This window comes from Erpetoichthys calabaricus, chromosome 1, assembly GCF_900747795.2.
Source record: "Erpetoichthys calabaricus chromosome 1, fErpCal1.3, whole genome shotgun sequence".
In the NCBI taxonomy this organism is placed as follows: Eukaryota; Metazoa; Chordata; class Cladistia; order Polypteriformes; family Polypteridae; genus Erpetoichthys; species Erpetoichthys calabaricus.
The window spans coordinates 185,593,583-185,621,212 of NC_041394.2; the positions used below are offsets into that span (position 1 = coordinate 185,593,583).

Genomic DNA, 27,630 nt, shown 5'->3' on the forward strand with positions numbered 1-27,630 from the left:
TTATATATACAACACAGACTTGACTGATTGCTTGACTTATACTAGACCTACGTAAGCTTAACGGTGAACCTAAATATACATTTTTCTTCTACACATAGAAGGCCCACAAAGTCATGTGGAGTAAGTGCAAAACTCCACAATTATATCAGTAGTCTGAACTGTGGCATAGCTAGCGTTTGCACTTATTAGGGGCTATACCCCTATGATAATGCCATTACTTCAACATCAGTGTTAGATGAAAAAGCATGGAGTTATCACACAGGATAGAGGGGCTTGACTCTCAAACATCAAGGGCTGGAAGCCCCAATCCATTCAATGGGGAGTAGGGGGGGGGGCTGGACACCTGATATTGGAGCTAAAGCCCCAGAAGCCATCCCATAAGGACACCACTGGATTGAGCTTGGACTTCAATCCAGTCATCTTGAACTATGAGGCAGTGACATTAAGTACTGCACCATCATGCTACCCTAGCACAATGCTTTAACCTTAAAAAAAATAAGCTGTAAGTTTCATGAAACCTCAAGAATAAAAATGTAATTTCATAGTTTTCTCCATCTCCTTAGGTAGAGAGGACTGAAAGAACTATGTAACAATTTAATTTGCTCCAACATTTGTTTCATCCATCCATTATCCAATCTGCTATATCCAGGCGCAAGGCAGGAAACAAACCCCAGGCAGGGCGCCAGCCTACCGCAGGGCACACACCCACTAGGGACAATTTAGGAACGCCAATGCACCTAACCTGCATGTCTTTGGACTGTGGGAGGAAACCCACGAAGACACGGGGAGAACATGCAAACTCCACGCCAGGAGGACCCGGGAAGCAAGCCCAGAGCTCCTTACTGCAAGGCAGCAGCACTACCACTGTGCCACCGTGCCACCCCATTTGTTTCATTCTTTCTTTTCTTCTTTTTAAAGGACAGGAGATTATGCCTGGCTAAAATCAATCCGGCAAATGATCTGGAGCATTGAAGATATGTCCACCTAGCACCTAGTAAAAGATGTCTTGAAACTTGCAGACATAACCAAACCTCAGACCCCAACAACACCCAGAAGAAAAAAAGCAAAGCACATCCAGGACAGACTTGTCCTTGTTTAAAACCAAGATTGTAAATGACAGATTGTTTAAGGCTGGGATGAGGCTGTTCAGATTTTAAAAATTTCACCCATCATTATAGGGAGAGGGAGGCTTGCAGCCCAGGCAGAGTCATCCATCCATCCATCCATTATCTCGCTATAAAGAGTGTGAAGTCTAGTAGGACCTCAGCTATGTATTCTGGTGTAAACATTAGTGTGACTTTAAGGTAATTTGCTTGTGTAATGAAGCTGTGAACCTTTGTTTTTCTTGTTGGTGATGAACACTAGAATACGTAAGTATTTCTGATGTGAGAACAAAGTCATTGAGTGATTCACCAAGACCTGGGCCATCAAATGCACTTCCTAGAGGGACACAGATCGAAGGACTTTGTTCTAAATTATTTCTTAGATAGAAATCAGTCTTTACTGTTTGTAGTTCTATACCTTACTGGTGTTTTCTTTCAGTAGCACATCAGACATTTCTAAAGTTGTGGATTCTCCTTTTTTGAGGAGCCATCCAAATGTTTTGTTGACTAGAGCTGATTTTCATTTCTTACCACTTCATTTTTATTCTTGCCAGATGTTTAATTGAAATAGATATTTTACCACAGCTGGTGCACACTTGACTAATGGCCTCCTTGTTATTTGTCATGTTGTCAGCTTACAGCTGATTAATAACAAAATAAATACTTAATGACTCTGAATGCAGCTGTGTAAGAGGGAGAAGTACCAGTTAGTGCTAATAAATCTTAACAACAGAGAGAGCTAAAAGTAAACAGCATTGGTTAGAATAAAGAAATCAGCTGGAATGAAAACTTTTGGGTATTGTGGCTGTCCAGAGCCAAGGCTTGACATCCCTGATCCAGACACATAGCTCAAAACTGCAACTGAATACAACAATCACACAGCATTACACACACTGTAATAAGAATGGGGTTATGCAGCATTTTGATCTTTGTCATGGCGAAAAATTGTCACCAGCCAGAAGGCTTTTTACCTGAAATGAAGGCTATTAGGAGTCTCAGGATAGGCAAACAGAGTATAGTTTTATTGCAATAAAATAACCATAATAATAATAACACGGACTCAACCCAATACGGCCAAATTGAGCTGAGCCCTGAACAGTTCTGGACTCTAAACTTATATAGTCATTTCTTATCACTCCGACCTCGCTCAAATTAGCTCGTTTGCTCTTTTTCTCTGACTCCCCTCTGCTCCTGTCCGGCCGATACCTTGAGTTCCCATTGGCCGATACCTTGAGTTCCCATCGGCCGATACCTTGAGTTCCCATTGGCCGATACCTTGAGTTCCCATGGGAACCATTATTATCTCCTGACTTCCCTGCAGCTGGCCCCCCGGTATTTCTACTGTCTATTATTCATCTCTAGTTTCTGTTTTTGCTTATTTCTTTCACTGGTCAAGGCCTTTCTTCCATTTATGGATTTCCTCTCATCATTTTCCCTTCCTAGTCTATTTGGTGGTCAAAGCTAAGCTTTAGTTAAAAAGAAATATGGTATGTGCTTTTATTTAATCATTTACTTGGCAGTCCTGACTTGCATTAGTATCTACACTAAGGTTAATGCTTATATATTTGTCTATATTTATTTATGCTAATAAATGAATGCACTAATTTTACTTTCCATACATGACATCATCTTGACCTTGTATCAATGCCTTTGCTGTTTCTGCTGACTGACTATTCCAGCTGGCTTCTTACGTGTCTACCAGTACTATTTTTCCTGCATTTTCTTACTGGTATCGTTCCTTGTTTTCTGGCCTTCAAGGAACAGATGTTCTCATTCCTCCTTATTCTGTCCTTGGGTAGTTTCTGTGCGTCATATTCTTTCTATTCTGTTCTTCCCTTCTTAATACTGGTAATTCTGCTTCAAGCCTAAAAAATAATGCAATATGACTGATTTTTTAGTTAACCATTTGCTTGACCTATCTTATTTGCTTAACATTCTAATTTATGTTAAATCTAATGCTTCAGAAGCTATTAATTACTTTTATGGCTATTTATGCTAATATGCTATTTATGCCTAATGTATACATTTTTTACCTTCCATATCTTCACCCATGATGAGGGGGGCCACCTGATGGTGCCAAATTTGAAAAAGTCACCAGAACGGTTTACATGTGCTCTCTCGACTTTTTGGAAAAGAAGGCAGGAGTGTGACGCCTCTGTTTCAAAGCAGCACAGAGTCCTCGTGTGAAAAGAACAGGTACAAATGTAAAAGGTCATTTTTTTTAATTGTTTGCTGGCCTTGTTCTGTCTAGCAAACACCTAGCCCCATGGTGCTTAGCTCTGCTACCGGACAGTCCCCGAGTCGTACAGTATGCCTGCCTGTCCTTTCTGTGTTATTGTGGCTTGTCAAGGCTGTTTGATTTTAAACTTAAGGTTTTACCATTTCAGTAGGCACTTGATTGCCAATGGATTGTCCTAAGCAGTGGGTGTAATTTAGCTTTACCTTTAAAACTCTATGTCTGTATTTTGCCAGATGATGACAATGTCAGAAGGTATCACAGTGACATAAAGCCAGCAACCAGTGCCCCAATTTTTGATTTTCTTTTTTGGGGACAGAGAAAAGTCAAGCAAAATGACACCTTTTATTGGCTAACTAAAAAGATTACAATATGCAAGCTTTTGAGGCAACTCAGGCCCCTTCTTCAGGCAAGCCGTAATTGAATCAGCATATCTCACTAGTTATTGCTAGTGTTTATGTTAGAGAAGTCTGCACAAATAAATAAAAATTGTGGAGTGGCCCCACCAAAAATTTCTGTTCTTATTTATACATATACTAACTGTACCCCGTGGCTGTGCCCACATAGTAATGAAACAGGACAAACTTTAAAAATCAATAGACGTTGGCACTATATCTGATCGTGTTCAGCTCTGACGGGAGAGCGTTCCCCGTGTGGGGAGAAAAGCACATGGCCGTGATATCTCTGGCAATCAGCAGCTACCCTCAAAAACACATGGAGGTCTGATCTCTCTCTCAAAAACATCAAACGTTACTCCTTAACAATCTGTAGATGAAACAAGTATCGCTAGCTAAGCAGAGGCAAGGTGCACTCCAACACGTGGCTAGACGCAGACTAACTGAAACAGAGGCTGGCAAGTGAATGAGGGAGGCTCCGCCCCCAGGCCCCACCCCCCTGCTCTTGGCCCACAGCCCCTTTCTTGGCATAAATACATTGGTACCGCAAGAAAACTATGGTACTTAGCGCAATGAGTGAAGTCGCAGAAAACTCGGAAAGTTCAAGCAAATTATAGAAAACAACCAGATGTAAATCCGTTAAGTAATCCTCTCGTGTAAAGCAGACAGACATACAGACGGAACGCGCATGGACCACAAAATTTTTAAAACCATTTCTTAGCGAGCACCTATGGGCCAAGGGTAACCTACATTCCAAATTTCAAGTCCCAAGTCCTCATGGTTCGGGAGATTTCGTGATGAGTGGCTCAGTGGTATTTGGCTTTTATATATATAGATTGTAACAGTTGAAGGATGAAGAGTTGACAAAGAGCATGATAAAGAGGGTGATAACACAGCCCTCCCCATTTAGTACTATAACTTTCAAACAAAAATAATGCACAATGGCATGAAATAACAACACAGGTAGTTGCCACGTAACAGAGTGGCCTCAATAGTTAGGACAGTGACTCATATTCTCTTAAAGGAGGTTCTCTTGGGATCATCTCCTTGGTCAAAAACGCCTCAATTTGGGCGGCCATCCTTTTAAAGCCTAGGCTAGGTGTATTGGCGATTTTAAATTGTGCTTGGTGTGTGTGCCCTGCAGTGGACTGGCACCCTGCCCAGGTCTTGTTTCCTGCCTTGCGCCCTGTGTTGGCTGGGATTGGCTCAAGCAGACCCCCGTGACCCTGTAGTTAGGATATAGCGGGTTGGATAATGGATGGATGGATTCTTTTTGTTGCCGATAGATAGTAGCACCTGCCCTGCATTCCAAAATGGCGGGAAGACGGTTGTATTTAATTTATATACTGATGAGTTGAATGCCACATTTTAACAAAGTGATCTCTGAAATAATGATTCACAAAATGGTGGATGTTTCATAATGGTCCTCTGTAAAATCATTGTAATGCGTTTTATTATTGCAGATGTCTTATTTAAATAGAATTAAACATTCATTCTGTGGTATGTTCCTAAGAGTTTCCCTTCATTGTCCTTCTGCTGGATTACATAAGTAAATTATTTTAATGCATTCTCAATTGTGCTGTCCATTTTTCTTTAGGTTTTAAGGTTTTCACATTTAATGCTAAGAGAATGTAATCCATCCATCCATTTTCCAACCCGCTGAATCCGAACACAGGGTCACGGGGGTCTGCTGGAACCAATCCCAGCCAACACAGGGCACAAGGCAGGAACCAATCCCGGGCAGGGTGCCAACCCACCGCAGGACACACACAAACACACCCACACACCAGGCCAATTTAGAATCACCAATCCACCTAACATTCATGTCTTTGGACTGTGGGAGGAAACCGGAGCACCCGGAGGAAACCCACGCAGACACGGGGAGAACATGTATATGTATATATTCTATTCTTATTTCTTATTGCTTTCATATAAATCTTACATTATCATGGATAATTCAACTGGAAGTGACCAAACTGTAGCCTTCCAGTGCACATGCCTACAAAATGTTTGTACATATGCTATTCAATTTTCATGTGAATAAAAATGTTTTTACATTAGTTTCCGGTTTTATAAACCCAATTTGTACCTCAGTTTTCATGTACAATCAAATCTATAGACTTTAATGTGAAATCTATTTGTAAAATCGTTTTGTAATTGAGTCCACAAATCTCTGAATTGGATAAACTTTTGGTAGGTGGTTGAATGATATTGTAATCTATGGCAAATGATTAATAATAAAGTAGAGGTGATGTCTTACTTGACATGGCTCTTCAAAGTTACAGATGTGCTGCCTTTTACTGTTATCCCAAATTACATCCTATGCTGATGCTACACTTGTTACTAGCTTCTGTAAAGGTGGTTAAATGCTTTTGATAAATAAGATGGTTTTACTTCTCTGTTGCATGTTTGTTTGTTTGGTTTTATTTTCTTTTTGAGAATAAAAATTGTGTGTATCCATATATAATTCCCATCTTGCATCCAGTCCAATTTGGATAATAACATGGTGTAACATATAATATTTTGATAAACTATGTACTCGCCACATGCCAATTCAGATAGATCTTGTTAACCATTAACATATCTTAATCAAAACTTGCACTACTCAGATATGTGTGTGTTCTTCTCGGAGAATAGCAGATCAGAACCAGTATAAATTAAACCAGGTTTGCAGGAACAAAAAAAACAAGTATGACCTAGGCATAAACAAAGGGCACAGTGAAAAGCTGAGGTTGTAGAAATTTTAAAGACATAAGTCATTCCTAACAGGATTGGTCAGAGAGAGGTCTGAACAGGACAAGAAAGTCAGCAACACACTATGACGTCCTGTTGACCCAAGAGGTACATCAAGGAGCTTAACACTGGCATAAAATTCAGACTAACAGAAAAGTCCAGAATCTCTGTCATTGTACCCATCTAAAGGCTATGTTGAAGCAGAGACCAATCATCTCACTGAGATTAAGAGTCACCTAGTTATCTAGGTATATAGGATGCAAGATGAGCTGCTGTTCATCCAGGTTGCATTCAATATGATTTGTCACACTCATTAATTTGCTTCTGTTCTAGAAAAATTTAGATCAGGTTATAGAAAATCAATCCATAATGCATAAATGAAAGTGTAAACCTTCTCTCCTGGTTGTTTTGCTTTGTGACTGTAGTGGACATTTGGGACAATTTGTTAAGGTTAATGTAATAGAGTCTGAAAGCGAGAATAGTTGTCATCTTTGGACCCTACACGATAAAAACAGGTGTGATAATGTGTGAATAGACATATAGACACTATTTCTATATATTAAAAAAACTATCCACTTGTTTTACCTTTCACTCCAAATTAGGAAGATCTTGCTTTAATGTTCTATCAGACTTTTACAATGATGATACTGATACTGTGATGAATGTGACACCTTCCAACTTGCTTGTCTTGTAAAGAGTAACTATATTAGACAGTGACCTGCCAATAGACAGGATTATTTAAAAAATAAAATAAAATTGAGTGATTTGGGACAAAGATAGGAAACCACTGGCAGCCAACTGTCCCAATACTTAAAAGGATGTAACACAAAAATGCACTGTTACATTCACCTTGGCATTTGCAATCTTTATGTTCCTGCAACAGTTGAGTTATTCAGAAATGGTCAAATAATTGACCAAATATAGAAGCATCTGGTGAGTTGCACCCATTATTCCTTTTTTTTTTAAGTGTACCCGAAGCCACCCAAATCTTAGAATCAACAGGTTTCAAAATGGATGGATGGATTGAACTCACTGTCACAATATAATCGAAAGTAACAATAAATTAATGCTGTCGGTAAGCTTAATGACATGCTCTTTCTTTTCTTTAGTAATATTGAATATTTTGTAATCATGTTCTCCCCGTGTCTGCGTGGGTTTCCTCCCACGGTCCAAAGACATGCAGGTTAGGTGGACTGGTGACTCTAAATTGGCCCTAGTGTGTGCTTGGTGTGTTGGTGTGTTTGTGTGTGTCCTGCGGTGGGTTGGCACCCTGCCCAGGATTGGTTCCCTGCCTTGTGCCCTGTGTTGGCTGGGATTGGCTCCGGCAGACCCTCGTGACCCTGTGTTCGGATTCAGCGGGTTGGAAAATGGATGGATGGATGTCTTTTTTATAATCATTGTCCCATAGATGCCCTCCTCTAAAATCAGCACTTTTGCTAATACATTACCTGAGGTTTTTAAAAATAAAAATTGGATGAATACATGTCAGTAGGCATTAAGAAAACAAAAATATGAAAGACATGGGGGTTCATTTTCTGCAGCCAACACTTCAATCTGGCTCTGCACTGCAAAGCAACACAAGTGACTTTTTAACCACCTGAGACAAACAAGAGCTGCTTCTGCTGTTGTGACTGTTCAGGGAGGGTTCTTATACTGAAACAGGTTCCCTTTGTTTGAGCCTTACTCCACAAGACAAGTTTGTTAAAACAAATGCCAAGTTGTCAGGAAATGTTAGTGCTTGACGTTAAAGTTTTTACTATTATTTTTGATAATCTCGTGGTAGAGCTAGATGGTAACCGTGAGCCATACAAAGGACTGAATAGCACTTTGGATTTTAAAATCAAATTCATAAACTAATGGAAAATACAATTGCTGTGCTGTCACGTTCAAAAAAAAATTCAAATGTGACTAAAAAGGAGTAAATTTAAAAGTGCAAGGTGCTAGGAAATACCTTGGTGCTATCAAGATAAAGTAATAGAAAATAGACCAGGAGATGAAACAGCTATTTGAGAACATGCAAAATCTTACATTAGCAGGAATACTGAGAAAATGTTAAAATGGCAATAAAGAACACCAAAACGAAATACAAAACATTATTAGTCAAAAGTTCATTGCAAATTGTCCTACTCAGATCAGAAAGCCTTAGCCAGAACACTAATGAATCAAAGTAGGAATCGCGAGGAGGTCTGCATTTATTCAAAAGCTTGGAAACTTGCCATCTTCAATAGTGACTGCATGATGATGTCATGTGTGGTGACCTTGTCAAACAATTATAAAATGGTGGCGCCTGCAAAGAAAATGTAGGAGAATGAAGTAAATGAACACACTAAACCTGGTCCTGTTGGCTATAATACAGGAGAGATATGTGCAGCTTTTTCACTTGTACCAGAACTGGCTAAGGAGGAACTTATTCTTATGCTTCTCAAAACAAAGGTAAATTTCTCAACGTAGTTAGTTCCTGCATTGTGTGGAACCCATGCCGAACTACGAATGTCTCAAAGACGACATGGTGATGTTGTTTCCTTAAGAGGCATTAGCTCTCTGGAAATGTGTTCTTTTCAATTGCGGCATTTTAATTAACCTGACTTTAAATAATAAAAAGGTATTATCCCCCTCCAGCATGCAATAAGATGGTTACAAGATTACACGAGAAGTAAAAAGGATAATTTAGCTCTTTATTGACGGGTTCACACGGTATTACAAACAGGAAGCTTATGACAGACATATCAAGCATGTGGGTATCTTGACCTACGCAGTCTGCCATCTTTCGTCACCACGTTGAAAAGATTTTAACCGGACGGAAGACATAATCTTCCGCCGCCCGGCCTCGGACGGAAGACATAATCTTCCGCCCGGACCTTCAAAGTGTTGGCCGTAGGTCCACCCTTATATTCTGGTCGCTCCATGTGCAGGCTCCTTCTATGGATCCAAACAAGGACAGGAAAGGACTCAAACCCCACCTTCAGAAATACAGGAATAGCACAATGCCTACATACAGTTCTCATTCTCCCAACAAGGAAAGAGGATAGTGTACTGACAGAAGACAGAAATATACTAGTGTGTCTTTAGGCTGACTATTCAATTCTCCAGTTGTCTTTGGCTCTTTTGTCCTGGGCTTGGTTTGGCAATTCTAAATGCTGATGCTGTGCCCCTGTGTACCATACTTGGTCGGCCTGTATGAATGAGTCCATAACAGTGGGCACAGAGAACAGTGGCATTAAACTTAAATAACAAAACATAGTATAACAGATGTCACATTCAATGACAGGTCACTCTTGATGTTGTCATGCAGATGCCAAGTGTGCATTATAAGGTTTGTTTGGCTCTTTGTTTTTAAAAGATTTGCCTTGTTTTGAATTTCACTGCTCTGGACCAGAGATGTAGTGCAAGCAGAACAAAGAAGTTGTAGGATTAAAAGGACCTTGCTTGGCTTTTTAATTGCTGTATAGTTGGTATCCAGGGTTGAACGATTGTGGCCCAATTAAACCCAAGGGGGTTTACAGTCTTTTTATATCTGGTACAAGAAGAGCCACAAAAGGCAGCAGCACGTTGGAGAAGACAAATCTGATTGAGATTTGCCAGTCAAGGCACTTCAGAGAACACTCTAAGGTTTAGAATTAATTGGAAAGCAGGGGATACTCCATGATGGGGCTAATAAAGACCATTTCTCCTGTGATTATGTAAGTATCTGTAAACTAAAATGAGGCCTGGAAATTTCTATGTGGCACTCATTTTCATTCTAAATAATTTCTCACATTTACATTTATTAACATACTTGACCAAGTAACTTAAAAGTCAGACATACTTAAACACTTATGTTGGAAACCTATCCTCAAAATGAATACGTATCTCATGAGTATGTGATTGTTCCCTACAATCATTCACACTGCACTTAAAGTGCCAAGCTAGAACTCTTTCATAAATGGATGTACAGCAGAAGACAATACGGTGCATGCATTTTATTTGGTGTGCAATGCGAATGACCATGCAGGCCTGAGTCAGCTGGGTAGAAGGAGCTCAAAGGATTAGATGGTGATTTCATTGGCTTTGCCAGCACCTTTACGTCTCTCATTATAAAAGTCCATTTAATACCTCAGATGCTGGCCTAGCATAACTGGCCTCAGCAGGGATTGGCCCATATAAAGGAGCAGCTGTTGCATTTGTTCCATAGCACCACACAACATTTAGGATTTGAGCAAAATTAACATGAAAGCAAAGTGATAACCATTTTAAGTGAAGTGTTAGCCAACTGAAAGCAATTAATATTGTGATACAATTGGAAAGTTTTGTATCGTTGTACTAGATTTAAAGTAATTATAGCATTGCCAATGTTGTGGATTATAGACATATCAGTATATTTAGCTTCTTAACGACATTCTGTAAAGACACTGAGGAATGAATCAAGTAAGAAGCAGATATCTGGCTTGTGGGCCCTACTGGTGCAAAGCATCAGTAGTTATTGTTTCCAACAATAGAAAGGCCTAGAATTTGTACCCCAGCTGCACATTCCGTGGCATGGCATCTAATCTCAGTTACAGCCTCATGAGCCAAACACTATTCTTTCATACTGATGCCACTTCAGGCTCCTTGAAAATCAAGTACCTTTCATGATGCACTTGAAAGTAGAATTATACTTAAAAATGTCATATTTTTGCACGTGACAGTTCTTTGCCTTATCTTTTTGCTAGCTTTTGACTTGGTTGCTAGGCAACAGCTTCTTCTGTCTGTTGGCCACATGACATTTTTGAGGCCCGATTTAAAAGGTTCCTCTGCATTTGCACTTTACTCAGGCTTGAAGCCTGTCTCACTGATGTCGCAGTTCACAGTCCTTCAGATTTCAAAGATGCAGCCCTTCTCAGTGAGCCATAAAGCATGTGGATGGGGCAGCTTCCAAGCTTCAATGACTCTCTTCTGTGTGCAACATCAGGCTGACTCCTGTGTGCACCTGGTCTGCAACCAAGCCATTTCGGATCAGTTAGCCATTTATGATTTCTCAGATCTGTATCCTCAATTCTCATCTCTGACAGCATCCATACAAAGATCTCTTATACCCTTGACTCCTTGTTTGTCCCTAGAGTTCAGCTTCTGTTCTTGTATCTACATTCATATCTGTTTTGTGCCTGCCTGTTTCAGATCTGAGCTGTATCACCCATTGTTGCAGTCTGTTCATTTGGATTCATATTACTTCTGTTACAAGAAGGTTTTGGTGTTCACTATATGCTGCAGAAGTTCATGGGGCCAGTCCTCAAACTACAGGGAGCATGATGCCTTTTGGCCCCTAGCAATAAATTGGATTTAGTGTGCCATCTAGCTTAACATATGATTATCTGTTGTTCTCAGGATTCATCCCAGTATAGTCTGAAGTTTGAATTTTATTCACCTCAGCTTAACTAATGCCAAACTGTTCACGCCACCTCCCAAATCCCCGTTAAAACCCCCTTTAACCCAACTTTAGTGCATATGTAACTGCTCCAAAATCATCGGGCCATCTCTGTAGACTTTCTACATACATATCTGAACCGTTGCACAGCTCATCAAAAAATGCAGTCGAAAGAGTGTTTAAAGGGTGTTCCGCCACATGTGTGCACTTTTTCAGATATTCAGACATTGTCTTTCAGGAACATTGTTTCTCCCAATTCCATTCATGCCATCCATTTAACTTGTCCTTTTGTTTTCTTCTTTCCTGCCAGTTTTGTATTTAAATAACTTTTTATACTGTTGACATGTTTGAACAACACTCCTTTAAATAAATTGCCATTATATGCAATACTTCTTGACACAATTAGTGCTTCCATTAACAAAGTAGATGCCTTCGAGGACTTTTTATTGTAAGATTACTTCATTATCTGAGTTAGATTTAGCACAGGTGGAATATGGTTAGATGATGTAATGGAATATATCTCCTTCCTTGGCCAACTTCCAGCACCACTCCTGTCACTCCATTCTCCTATTGCTTATTCTATGCGACTCCATACACACTCATCTACCTCACTTTCCCCCAATCCATAAGCTGATCCAAGACGAAATCCTTAAGGTGACTTCCCTGTGGCCCTGCACTCTAGAGAAGCACCAAGTGCTTGCTGGTAAGGGTTGCCTATCCATGCTGCCTCTGCAGCGACTCCTTTCATGACTCAATGCTAACTCCAATGACTCTACTAAAGTGGCATTTCTTTTCTCCAGCTTTTAGCTTATTTTACTGTATGTATTGCAGTTCCTACACCATTTTGTGACATACTGGCAATATTTAATGATAATATAATAATGATAATTCACATGATTTGCCATGTACAACTTTTTGCATTTGGAATTTGTCATTTTTTGCATAACCCAACTTACACTCTAGAGACACGCAGAGAGATTGTGTTCGTGTCTCCCTGTCTTACACTATCATCCTGGTCACGCTCGGTCCCACATACTAGACACCTAGAGTGTAGGCTGGTGTTCCTAATTCCCCCTACATGGGGTGTCACAGCTACACATTACATGTAACTCTCCACTTGCATATAATAACTTGGTGCTCTGCAGTATGCACCATATCGATGACAGATAACTACTCTGTATATGAAGTTGCACAATGGCTTCCACAGCACTGTAGAAGACAGGTACTTGAACTTGGACAAGCACCATAGCACATCTTATGCTGACTTTATTATAAATGAGCTTCGTTCTCTGACAATTCGATAGTATGTATGTGTATCACTCATACGCTTAAATTGCATTTTATTTTATTTACATCAAGGCTGAAAACTCATAAGCCAACTCTTGCTTGCTAGAGCTATTTATTTTTGTACTATCTGGTATGCAATGTGCATTACTGAGTCACTGTTATGAACACGGTGCTTTGAGTCTGAAGTCTGTGAGAGGTATTTTGTAAATGTAAAGAGAATAGGAGAGATGAGGCAGTGGTTAGTCAACTAACAGACATGGGTCAAAACCAGTAAAAGGCAAGACTGATCATCAAATAAAAGGGCAAAATCAAAGTCTAAACCAAAAGGTAAGTTGATAACCAAGGTGTTCCTCATATTAACATTAAATCTTTCCCCTAAGTACATTAGAATTTTAGTTTTTTTGAGAGAAACTTAAATCCAAAGGTAGAATAATGAAGCATGGGCACCACTCACTAAAATAGTCACTGCCCCTTACACACAGTCACAAGGAAGCAACGGGATCGCTCTCATCAAAACGATATGGCAGTGACAATGAAAACTGTAAGATCCAGTCTTACAAAGTTTAAATCAAACTCGTATTAGTGTTTGCGTAATTTGAATAGAATATAATTTTCTTTCATAGCTATAGATTATGGTATAACCTTTTACCCCCTGTAAGTTAATATGAGACAGAACTTTCTTAGCTATATCTGCAATACAGTGTGTTAAATGAGTCAGTTTGGAATAGACACATTGCTAGCATGGACTGAAAGACCCATTTGCAGTTTGTAAATGGGTAGGCTTACAGTTTTATAACTGATTAGAAATGGTTCAACTGTATGGGAAAACGTAAAGAAATAAACAAGATATATACGTTTTCCCAATATATTATCCGGATTCTACTTTGATTCCTGGTTGCTTTGTTGACACATTTTTCTCCCGGCCTTTGATTTTCTCTAAGAATACCATCTCTCAGTCTTTGTTCAATCACAATGATCCTCACACACTTTATGTGTCTTGTAACAATCAATTCCAAACAGGACCGCAAACTTATTTGCTTTGTGTGGAACCTTCAGATGACATATTTTTGCTTGTGATCAAATAGTAGGAGTACACTTAGCTGCTACTATACAAACCTAATTTTTTCCTGATGAACAGTTTATAAGCCAAGCATTTGTATATCGAGTCAAACATTTCCATTATTTCATACAGAGAACATTCAATCGCACTCCCCCAACCCAGAATCACAGGCTGCCAAAAGAATAAAAACTTTAATTATGTAATAATATAATTGTAGCAGTTTTGCAGTGATTTTATCTTACAAGGCATACTTGAAGTTGAATTAAGCAAACCATGATAAAAATTTAAGTTATGTGTTTTGTGACATATGATATGTTAATGTGTGCAAAGCACAGTTTCCTTTGTTATCACGAAAATTACAATGCATCACAGTACCTGAAAATAATAAAATCATAAACACCATTAAATCAGGCATTTAAGAAAGGCATACAAGCAATTCAGCCGCCTAATTTGTTGAAGAGAATTGGGCGGCACGTCTTGATTAGACATGGATGGAAGTCTTGTGGTACTTGTTCTCTTTGAACTGCCTGATGCAGGCCAAAATGCTGAACAATTCATGATGTGAACTTCATGCATTTTTCTTTCACTTACAAACTGGACATAGGTATGTATGAATGAACATTTAGAGCAGATCACTCAACTGACGGCAGCATATTAAAAAAAGTGGACATAAAATTGGATGAGACAAACAAAACAAAACCACCAATGAGGCTTTGATAATTTAGCCTATATTCTTCTGTCGTTCTTCTTCTTCTTCTTTCGGCTGTTCCCGTTAGGAGTTGCCACAGCGGATCATCTTCTTCCATATCTTTCTGTTCTCTGCATCTTGTTCTGTTATACCCATCACCTGCATGTCCTCTCTCACCACATCCATAAACCTTCTCTTGGGCCTTCCTCTTTTCCTCTTTCCTGGCAGCTCTATCCTTAGCATCCTTCTCCCAATATTGTCAGCATCTCTCCTCTGCACATGTCCAAACCAACACAATCTCACCTCTCTGACTTTGTCTCCACACCGTCCAACTTGAGCTGACCCTCTAATGTACTCATTTCTAATCCTGCTCTTCCTTGACACACCCAATGCAAATCTTAGCATCTTTAACTCTGCCACCTCCAGTTCTGTCTCCTGCTTTCTGGTCAGTGCCACCGTCTCCAACCCATATAACATAGCTGGTCTCACTACCGTCCTGTACACCTTCCCTTTCACTCTTGCTGATATCTGTCTGTCACAAATCACTCCTGACACTCTTCTCCACCCATTCCACCCTGCCTGCACTCTCTTTTTCACCTCTCTTCTACAATCCCCATTACTCTGTACTGTTGATCCCAAGTATTTAAACTCATCCACCTTCGCCAACTCTACTCCTTGCATCCTCACCATTCCACTGACCTCCCTCTCATTTACACACATGTATTCTGTCTTGTTCCTACTAACCTTCATTCCTTTCCTCTCTAGAGCATATCTCCACCTCTCCAGGGTCTCCTCAACCTGTTCTCTACTATCGCTACAGATCACAATGTCATCAGCAAACATCATAGTCCACGGGGACTCCTGTCTAATCTCATCTGTCAACCTGTCCATCACCATTGCAAATAAGAAAGGGCTCAGAGCCGATCCCTGATGTAATCCCACCTCCACCTTGAATGCATCCGTCACTCCTACTGCAGACCTCACCACAGTCACACTTCCCTCGTACATATCCTGTACAACTCTTACATACTTCTCTGCCAATCCCAACTTCCTCATACAATACCACAGCTCCTCTCGAGGCACCCTGTTATATGCTTTCTCCAGGTCTACAAAGACACAATGCAACTCCTTCTGGCCTTCTCTGTACTTCTCCATCAACACCCTCAGAACAAACATCGCATCTGTGGTGCTCTTTCTTGGCATGAAACCATACTGCTGCTCACTAATCATCACCTCACTTCTTAACCTAGCTTCCACTACTCTTTCTCATAACTTCATGCTGTGGCTCATCAGTTTTATTCCCCAGTAGTTACTACAGTCCTGCACATCCCCCTTATTCTTAAATATCGGCACCAGTACACTTCTTCTCCACTCCTCAGGCATCGTCTCATTTTCCAAGATTCCATTAAACAATCTGGTTAAAAACTCCACTGCCATCTCTCCTAAACACCTCCATGCTTCCACAGGTATGTCATCTGGACCAACGGCTTTTCCATTCTTCATCCTCTTCATAGTTGTCCTTACTTCCTCCTTGTTAATCTGTTGCCCTTCCTGATTCACTATCTCCACATCATCCAATCTCTTCTCTCTCTTGTTCTCTTCAATCATAAGCCTCTCAAAGTACTCTTTTCATCTGCTCAACAAACTCTCCTCACTTGTGAGTATGTTTATATCTTTATCCTTTATCACCCTAACCTGCTGCACATCTTTCCCAGCTCGGTCCCTCTGTCTAGCCAAACAGTACAGGTCCTTTTCTCCCTCCTTAGTGTCCAACCTCTCATACAACTCATCATATGCATTTTCTTTAGCCTTTGCCACCTCCCTCTTCACCTTGCGCCTTATCTCCTTGTACTATTGTCTACCACCATCCTATGCTGCTTAACTACACTTTCCCCTTCCATTACTTTGCAGTCTTCAATCTCCTTCAGGTTAACTCTTCTGCATAGGATGTAATCTACCTGTGTGCATCTTCCTCCACTCTTGTACATCACCCGATGTTCCTCCCTCTTCTTAAAATATGTATTCACCACAGCCATGTCCATCCTTTTGGCAAAATCTACTATCCTCTGACCTTCTTCATTCCTCTCCTTGACACCATACCTACCCATCACCTCCTCGACTCCACTGTTCCCTTCACCAACATGTCCAGTGAAATCTGCTCCAATAACCACTTTCTGTCCCTTGGGTACACTGTTCATCACTTCATCCAACTCACTCCAAAAATCTTCTTTCTCACCCATTGCACACCCAACTTGCGGGGCATATGCACTAACAACATTCATCATCACACCTCCAATTTCCAGCTTCATAATCATTACTCTGTCTGACACTCTTTTCTCCTCCAGAACACTCTTGACATACTGTTCCTTCAGAAGAACTCCTACCCCATTTCTCCTCCTATCTACACCATGATAGAACAATTTGAATCCACCTCCGATCCACCTGGTCTTACTCCCCTTCCATTTAGTCTCTTGCATGCACAATATATCAACCTTCCTTCTCTCCATCATATCTGCTAACTCTCTCCCCTTACCAGTCATACTGCCAACATTCAAAGTTCCTACCCTCAGTTCCACTCCCTTTACCTTCCTCCTCTCCTTCTGCCTCCGGACACGTCTCCCCCCTTCTCTTCTCCTTCTTCTTCTTTGGCCAACAGTAGCCCAATTTCCGCCAGCACCCTGTTGGCTAACAGTACTGGTGGTGGTCGTTTTTAACCCGGAGCGCGACCGATCTGGTATGGAAATTTGTATTGTTGTCCGCATATTGATTTGGCAAAATTTTACACTGGATGCCCTTCCTGACATAACCCTCCCCATTTATCCGGGCTTGGGACCGGCATGAAGAAACACATTGGTTTGTGCATCCCCTGTGCCTGGGATGTTGATCTGTTGATCTATCATTTTTCTAACTCACTTATCTTCTTCAGAGTTGTGAGGAGCCTATACCTTTACAATGATAATTGGATACAAAATGGGATGGGGTGCCAGTCTATTGCAGGGCTCACTGTCATACACCCACAAAAATAAGGCCAGTTTAGAGTTGCCAAGTAACTTTTCTTTTACGTCTTTGGAATGCCATATGAAAACCCATTCTGCTATGAGATCTTCAGTAAGTTAGCCAATCTACCTGTTAACAAACAAAAGTCTATATTATAGCTTTCTATTAGTAAAACACCTTGGGATAGAAAAAGAAACAAAACATGGATGGATGAAGTGGGTGCAATAAAGCAGGTAATCTCAGAGCACAAGAATGTTAACTCTGGAGTTAAAATAAAAAGAAATACATTGATTATATACTTACACGTTTATTAACTTCTAAGCCACTACTCTGCAATTGAATATGATTTACATTCTTGGAAAAGGTTATACAAACTAAAACAAGACTGTGATGGCTGAGGATTTATTTACAGAAGCAGGAAGACAGAAAGCAGAAAACAAAAGAGAGGAAATATTCTTTTCTTTTGTCAACTTGTAAAATGCAGAAGGGCCTACAGTTAGTAATTCCCAGGTTTGGATGAAAGTGAAGGGTAAGGATGAAGGAAGGGGTTTTTTTTTTTTCCTTTTTGTCTTTGTGCTACGTTTGTTTTATATGATAGTTTTTGAGGCTAAATCAGAAACAGATGGATAAACAATTTGATCATTGTTAGTCAACAGAGTCCATCTTCAGTAGACAGAGTCTGTTCCATCATCTAGGGTTTGTTGACATGGAATGAAGGTTTACATGGAAATTGAAGTCTGAATGAGGATAATTTAGTTTACAGAAGCCTACCCAGCAGTTCCTGGTGCACTTTCTGCTTGCTCATTTTGCACTTGATTGGGTTGAAAGATCTTGGCAATTTTCTGGATTGTAAGTTTAATTGTTTCCTTCACCCCTTTCTCCAAAATATAACCCTCGGTCTCACACTCAGTGTTCTCTTGGCCAACGACACCATCCATGGCTGTCTGAAGATAACGAAGGCTGACAAGTACACCCATCTGAAAGAAGAACAACACAACATAAAAACCTTCAGCTAGAGAGAATTGGCTTGTGAACAATCCAGAAATATCGACCACCAACCAGGAGACTAGAACTGGCATGAATCAGAAACTCACATTGTTTATGCAGCTACAAACCTGGTGACATGAGAAACAGATTAGGACTGCTGACCAGCCTCCCAAGTGCATCCCAAGTTGCAATTCAGTTTTATTATATTGGAAGATGTTTTACCTTCACTGGCTATTGCTGTGCAGTGTAGTTTGCTGCTTTAAATGTTTTCTACTCGAATCAGCGTCCAGTCTTTATTTTATATACAGTTACTATCTTGTAGCCAGTGCTGCCAGGATTTCCAAAAAGTAATAAGTGTATTCAGTGTACGAGTGGATGGCTGGAACTTCAACAATGAGCATGAACTAGTCAGGGTTAGAAAAAGCAGTGGGTTCAATACCCAAGGTTGTGTGCTTTCATATTCAGCTCTTTAGTTATCATTTATACTTAATTTCCTGGTTTTACTGTTCTTTGTTTTTAATTTTTAAATGCATTTCCAATGCATTCTTTTTAGTGTATTAAATATTTTAATACCATTCTTACTTTGATTGTATAGTTAGTAGATACTTAAAAACCACCAATAGTCCCACATTTCCAGGGGTTCGTCAAAAACCTAGAACTTCTACATATTATTTTCTATCAATTTTTCAACATGTTAAACAAATTTTTATTATTATTATTACTATTATTACACAATTTAATTAAACTTTCCCTCTCTGTTTATCAGGTTCAAATTTCACAATCATTTTTTACCCACATTTACAAAACTGATTTCCTTTACACCTTGCACGCATGCTGATCTCTGGAGACAATGCAATATTTCATCAGTTTTGACCAAGGATCTGTATGTTAATTACATCAAATTGAAATTTTTTATTTCATTATATAATACTTTTAGGAAATACACATATATACTGTACAGTGCTTTTAGCCAACACACAGATACCATATATACTCGCGTTTAAGTTTTCCCATGGATACGTCGGGGCTTGATTTTACCGTATAATTTCCAGTATTTTATAATGTTGGTCGTATAAGTCGAACACAGAAAACTCACGCTATTGGTCCAAGAGATTATGCTATGCTAATGCCCACTATAGAGAGTAACCACAGAGCACACTGCCTTTGTTTTTCTCTATATTTTGTGCCACGTGACCACACGGTAATACCCAAACTATTCCGAAGTGACGTTTGCACTGTTTTGTGTTTTTTGTATCTCACACCCTCATACACCTTTATTGTAAGAGCATCCCTTATCTACGATGGAGCATTCGATCAGAAGAAAATGTGAAGCAGGTTTTAAATTAAAAGTCGTTGAAGTGGTGAAAGAAATTGGCAACAAAATTTGATGTGTCTGAGAAACTGTTATGAGATTGGAGGAGGCAAGAAGATGTAAAAAAAAAAAAAAAAATTAAGTGTTGCATTTTTGAACGGGTGTATAAGTCGGGGTCTGATTTTATGATTGATATTTCGGGTTTAAAGACCCAACTTATACGCAAGTATATATGATATATGAAAAATTAGTGTGATTAGAGTGTTGGACTTTCAATCAAACGGTCAGCAATTCAAGACCAATATAGACAAATTAATTTAAAAAAAAATCATTTTGATTAATTGATATTGAAGTTTTGTCAAGTTACTTCAATAGATAGATAGATAGATAGATAGATAGATAGATAGATAGATAGATAGATACTTTATGATAGTTAAGAAGCATTTTTCAAATAGTTAGCGTGTTGGATGTTCAATGAAATGGTTGAAGGTTCGAGACCAACGTTCACAAACTATTCATTTTTTATTTTTTTTTATTTTACCAGTTTTTCATCATTTATATATAAATTTGCCGAAATACTCTTCTCAGTGATTTGGCGATATTGGCTCAGTGGGTAAAAGTTGGGTTTTTCTAATAAAGATTGAAGGTTCGATTCTCCAACAGACAAATGCACATTTCCAGTACTTCACATATGTAAGGTTTCACTGTGGTTAGGATTTTCTGAAATGAGAAATGAACAGGAATGAATGTTACGTTTCACTTTAAGATCGTAGGTTTGATTCTGCTCTGTCACTAATGTCATTTCTGTCAAATCACCTTCCCACCCAAGTCAAGGTTTTCGTAACATGCCAAGGACTGTGTGGCATTAGGGTGGCTATATATATATATATATATATATATATATATATATATATATATTATAAGTGACACAATTTTATTAAAAAATGCACTAAAAAAATTTTTTTTTTTTTCTTGTACTAAGATTTTGCTGGTCATATGTGACTAAAAATAAAATCAATGGGAGTCCAGAAAAGAATTACTTCAATTCAATTAAAATGCATAGATTCCTTAAATGATTAAAAAAAATTACTCTTTCAATTTGAAAATTTCTCCAATTATAACCATTATCCTACATACTTTAATCAGCATTTATATGATGTCATTTTCTTTCCATTGTTAAGATGGTTAGAAATTTCACTTTAACGAATACATTTCTATTTGCAGGATCCAAATAAAAATTGTAGCTACAGTATTATATATGTTGACCCATCAGTTAACATTTCTAATTGTATGACAAATATAGCAAAATAATATAATCAAAACTTCTTAGTTCAGAAATTATTACATTTGTACAACCAAGAGCAACCATTCCATGACTGATTGAGAAGAGTCTTGTGCAAAAAAGGTTTACTGGTTGTGATGGCTAATTGATAACACTAAGCGCCAATACCCCACCCTACAAAATCATTTCATGTAAAAAGGGCCGCAATGTTATGTTTTAGCCAGTGTTCTTCCCTGGACTTTTGTTTATGTTCCTTTTCCTTATCTTTTTCATTTATTTTCAGTTTGAATCATTTATTTTTTTATTTCTGTTAATATTGTTCTGTTCATTTATCATTTAGTCATTATGTTTCATGTATTACTATTTTTATTACATTTAGAATAATTCATGCACTGTTTTTTTAAATGTCTATGCTTCCTATATTTTGGGGCTAGAACCTCAAGAGGTGGGACCACCTCTTGCATCACAAGCCAGTAATCCCCCTCCCTTTCTGGGACATTTGAATTACATTTTTGCAGTTTGCTTGTATATTTTTGATCTTTTCAAAACAAAACCCATTTGGGCGAGTTTAGGCCAAAGCCAGCTAGTTGAGTAGCCACATGGGCGGCTAGGAGTGAACCTTTTCTGGGCAGGTTAGTTTGAATTCCTGCCTGGTTTGATATTTTGGAGGCCTCACACCACTTTGGCTATTGTGTGTGATGCATATAACACACACACACACAATTATTTCTACAAGGGGTCCATAAATATAGATACTTTAAGTATCACTGATGGAAGAGATTATATGCCTAGATAAAGTACTTTGCTGGATTCCTTTGCTTAGAGTGGTCAACATTTAGATTGTCCATTTGTACATGCTGGCCTTAGAGGTTTTTAGAATTTAGCAGTACTTTATGCAAAATACTTTGAACTTCTCAGTTACAGTTAGAAGTTTCCATACACTTAGGGTGAATTCTTTAAAACTCACTTTATAACCCATTCACAAATTTTATACTAACTGTGGAAATTAAAGAAAAAAGAAGCTCCACAAAAATGAAGTTTTGGGGACCGTCCCCATATATTGTCCAGCGGACAAAAATAAAGCACAAAAAACGGTTGAAATGATCAAAAGTACTGTAATGGTAGCAATTGACAAAGTACATGAAACAAATGGCGTTTATATACAGTATGGGAATTAAAACAGGAAGTGGTTGGCAGGAAATGACATCGAATTCAGGAGCCAGAAGCAATGTCGTTTTGAATGGAACAGGAAGTGATGTCATGGCTGGCGCCAGAAGTGACGTCTTGGCGGCCATTTTGGAACCCGGAAATGGAAGGACTTATTTTTCTTCGGTTTTCCTGTTGGGAGATTAAGAGATTCGGGTAAGTACCACATGACAACCCTTTGTCTTGCGATGTTTCACTCACCTTTATGCTTTTTGACTGTCTCCTAAACGCACATGTGTCACATAACAAACTATAAATTTAGCATATCCTTTAAGACATCTACTTTGTGTTGGGTAAAAGCATTTTTTTCCAACAATGTTCACCAAAAGAGTATTTGACTTTTTATTGATTATATCACAAATCCAGGGGGTCACATGTTTACATACACTTTGTTAACTGTGGCTTTAAACATTTTGGAAAATTCCAGAAAATGATGTCAAACCTTTAGTGAATTAGAGAGTTACTTTCTGTTAGCCAGTTAGCCTAATTGGAGTCAACATGTGGATGCCTCTTTGCTTGACATATTGGGAAAATCAAAAGAAATAAAGAAAGACCTCCGAAAAAAAATTGTGGACCTCCACAAATCTGGGTCATCCAAATGTCTGAATGTTCCATGTTCATCTGTACAAACAATAATACGCAAGTATAAACACCATGGGATCACACAGCCATCATACCGTTCAGGAAGGAGACGCATTCTGTCTGCTAGAGAAGAATGTACTTTTGGCATGAAAAGTGCAAATCAATCCCAGAACAACAGCAAAGGACCTTGTGAAGATGCTGGAGAAAACAGGTAGACAACTTTCTCTATCCACAATAAAAAGACAACGACATAACCTGAAAGGCTGCTTAGCAAGGAAGAAGCCACTGCTCCATGTGGACAAAGATCTTACCTTCTGGAGAAATTCCAGTTTCCTCTTCCACCCCAAAGACACGCAGGTTAGGTTGATTAACATCTCCAGCATGCCTCAGTACAATAAAACTTTGTTTTCTTTTCTGCATGCTGGCATACATAACAGTATGTTGAGGTTGTCAAGACTATGTCTAAAATGATAATATGGCTCAATTATTCTATCAGTGCTACTATCTTACTGCTAGTCTAGTTAGATGTTTGTGCTCTTTGTTGTCACAACTTTTGAGAATGCGTACATACTCAAGAGAGTACTGAGGTTAAAGAGATTATTTGTTGAATAGAACTTAAGAAGTACTATTTAATGTTCTGAATGTCACAATGTGTCATGCAGTACTCATGACCATGGATTATAATTACAACAGTTCTAAAGTAAAATGCTAATCCACGGTAGAATTAATAAGCAGCATAAAATAACATCAATGAGCAAGATAATGCAGTAACGTAAACGTGTTTGCTGTTTAACTTTTTTTTTTGGATATAAAAAACTAAAAATGTGGTTAAACAGACCCCATAAGTAGATAACACAGTTTAATAACATAAAAAGAAATACCCTGCACTCCTCTCTTAAAGAAACATTAAATATTTTAAGGCTACAGTCCCATTGTTTTCCCCTTTTTTTTAAGCACTAACAGATATAAAGGAGTAAAAACTGCTATAAATGCACTTCATGAGTAGGTTAAATAATCTAATTGAACAAATCGAAATACTCCTTTAAATATTTTAATGTTACAAAATTATTATTAAATTGATGGTTCCTTAACAGAGAGAGCAGATTTTTTGCATTCAATTTAACACAATAAAGAATAATTGAAAAAATCATTATTTTTTAAATTTTGAATGCAATTTACATTTTACCATTTTGTGTTCTTGCATCAGTTTTTTTAATCACTGATAACAACTGATAGTACTGCTGCATTACACATTTGGAAAACACGTTGAAATATTCAGTTAACTAAAAAACAGGTGTAGGTTTAATAATACAAAGAAATTTGTTTGACTGAGTAGACCAAAGGATCATTATAGCATGTGCAGAATTTTTAGATGCCAGATAGTGTAACATAACATGGAATATCTGACCTGCCAAGCATAAATCTTAGTGACCAGCCAACCTTATAAAAAGATATCCACGTGTGCTGGCTACTCTACAACTCAAGACATGCCTTTTCCATTACACTAAACGTCCCAGCCTACCTTAGACTTTAAATATGATGTTGCAATATGGATAGTTAACAGTTGGGTGTTTACAACTTGCCTGCCTGTACTTTTTGGATTGTGATGAGTATAGGTTAGTGCTTTTTAAATCATTTGAAAAGGATGAGAAAGTTTAGAAAGAGAACAGGCCCACCTGTAAAAAAAATACTGTGTCATTTCACATAAAAATGAGGTTCACAAAGCTATAATAGCTAGACATGAAAATGTCTGAATGTGAAGTGTATAAAATGTCATTTTAGTTTATTTTTAGTGTCTTAATGCTTCACTCGTTCCCTTTTAAACGTTATGTGCAGTCCCTGAAAACAACCTGAATGCTATTTTTATGAATTTAGTTGAACGCAGCACATACTGAATATAAGGAAAATAACTGTCATTACACGGTGCTGTGTGCATGGCGAGGCATTAAGTTTCTATTCGGTTTACGTATCAAGACATTTTGTGATTTATTACCTTTAAAATTTCAGTTAGGGCTGTTGTAATCTTGTAATTTTTATGAACTTCTTAGATGTTAACATGCCCATCACACATGCATTTTAGACCTCCTTTTCAGAAGAACATTCGAATATGCAAGAACACTTCAAATCACAAATTTGTCAATAATAAAAATGAAAAAACAGCACAGCTCTAGAAAACCATCGCATAATGTTCAAGGACCAGGCATTCAACATACTAAAACTCCAACTTTGTCTTATTAGAACTATCAGTCTATAAAATTTCATATCTCCTTTACCTGAATTAAGAAGAACAGTAGCACCACAACCCCAATCGTGTTCATGAGGCCCATGTAGTAGCTGACTAGTGCCTCACGACAGCCACGTCGGTACACATTCAGCTCCTCTGTTGTATAGTCGTAGTTGTAGTGGGCAGAGTTATTGGTCATCTGGTGTTGAATGCAGGGTCTTGGGGAGCTGGGATTGCAGCAGCTGAAGGGGACTCCATCCACAAGGTATCTCCCATCTACATTACTCTTGATACGGCTGAGAGGGAAAAAAAAGGCATAAATGGCAAAACTATATAACTGACCTGCTTTTAGAATGCACTGCTCAAAATTAAATTCTGTGTATGCTGTAGAGACTAAATGGTCATTCACAAGCATTACACAAATTAGTTAAAAGCACAGGGTTTTTATATAAAGTGTGTGTGTGTGTGTTGTGGTGATCTTGTTAGGTCTGTAGTTTAATCATTACACAGGATAGAAACAGATAATAACTTTTTAATAGACAATACTCTGAGGCAAAACTAGGGATCTGCATTAGCAATCAGAAAGTTGCTGGTTCAAATCCCGTAAATGCCAATAGTGGACTCTGCTCTGTTGGGCCCTTGAGCAAGGCCCTTAAACCTGTAATTGCCGAGCGCTTTGAGTAGTGAGAAAAGCGCTATATAAATGCAAAGAATTATTACTTTTACTACAGGTTCTTTAGTCCACATCCAATCTATATATTGCATCAGCTTTCACACACATCCATCCGTAGGCATTACTAATCATATTGTAAGTATTCCTTAATAGACCTAACTAATCAACTATCATTACATGTGTGTGTGAATACATACATACACGCACAGTACATACACAAAATGCAAGGTATAAGACAGTAAACATGTAGCAGAACTTTAAAGCAATTTAAAGAATAGTCATTTGGAAGGGAAAAACACTGCAGTGTATTCAGACCCCAGAAACCTCTGAGAGGACCTCAACTTCATGACAATTTGTCCAACTGAGATCCTGGAGGGCTACCTTGGCTACAGGTTTTCCTTCCTACCACCTTCATAATCACACACAAATTTCTGCTCTTATTTGACTTTTTTCCCTTCTTTATAATTGAATTGTTGTTTTTTTAAAGATTCATTCCTCTGAAATTATTCTTTTTTCTTTAAATGGCAGCCAAAGAAATCTGAGATGTGGAGTAAGGTAACAGATGACCAGCTAAGCTGGGGCCTCAAGCTCCAACCAGTTTCTTAATTAGAAGATAGTTCATGTTTTTAGTTAAACCCATTAATTAATCCCATGGCTAGTGGATACTCTTATTCTCCCACGCCATACATTTACAAAACTTTTGATTTTCTTTTCTAAGAGCACCATCAAAATATTTTGCTGACCTGAACTGATCAACATGATTGGGTTCTGACCCTTCTTTCTGTAGTTTCAGATTTCATGTGTTGTCTCACTTTCTATTTCATTATTGGTTGGATGCTAATTAAAAAAAAAACAAAAAACAAATTAGGTGTCTGAGACTTCATGCCAGCAAAGCAGTGGGTCCAGATGGAGTATCGCCACGTCTGCTGAAGGTCTGTGCGTCGGAGCTGGGGAGTCCTCTACAGCGCATCTTCAACCTGAGCCTGGAACAGGGGAGAGTCCCGAGGTTTTGGAAAACATCTTGCATCACCCCAGTCCCAAAGGTATCACGTCCTAGTGAGCTGAATGACTTCCGGCCTGTCGCTCTGACGTCACATGTGATGAAGAAGATGGAGAGGCTGCTGCTTCACCACATGAGGCCACGGGTCCACCATGCCCTCAACCCTCTGCAGTTCGCATACCAGGAGAAGGTGGGAGTGGAGGATGTCATCATCTATATGCTACACCGATCCCTCTCCCACTTGGACAGAGGCAGTGGTACTGTAAAAATTATGTTTCTGGACTTCTCTAGCGCTTTCAACACCATCCAACCTCTGCTCCTTAGGGACAAGCTGACAGAGATGGGAGTAGATTCATACCTGGTGGCATGGATCGTGGACTATCTTAAAGACAGACCTCAGTATGTGCGTCTTGGGAACTGCACGTCTGACATTGTGATCAGCAACACAGGAGCGCCGCAGGGGACTGTACTTTCTCCGGTCCTGT

General features: G+C 38.8%; 2 protein-coding genes across 2 annotated transcripts in view; one reads left to right on the forward strand and one right to left on the reverse strand.

The window, feature by feature from the left end:
* The window catches only part of LOC114658053 (bcl2-associated agonist of cell death-like), a 695,521-nt gene that overhangs the window by 378,179 nt on the left and 289,712 nt on the right, over positions 1–27,630 (forward strand). The window lies entirely within an intron of this gene.
* The window catches only part of LOC114654831 (RDS/peripherin-like protein xRDS35), a 28,630-nt gene continuing 19,170 nt past the window's right edge, over positions 18,171–27,630 (reverse strand). Inside the window, exons 2-3 of the mRNA XM_028805681.2 lie at positions 25,522–25,768; positions 18,171–18,856 (exon numbers count right to left, since the gene is read on the reverse strand). Coding sequence (XP_028661514.1) covers positions 18,647–18,856; positions 25,522–25,768 — 457 coding nt within the window. The 3' untranslated portion in view covers positions 18,171–18,646. The remainder of the gene's footprint in view (positions 18,857–25,521; positions 25,769–27,630) is intronic.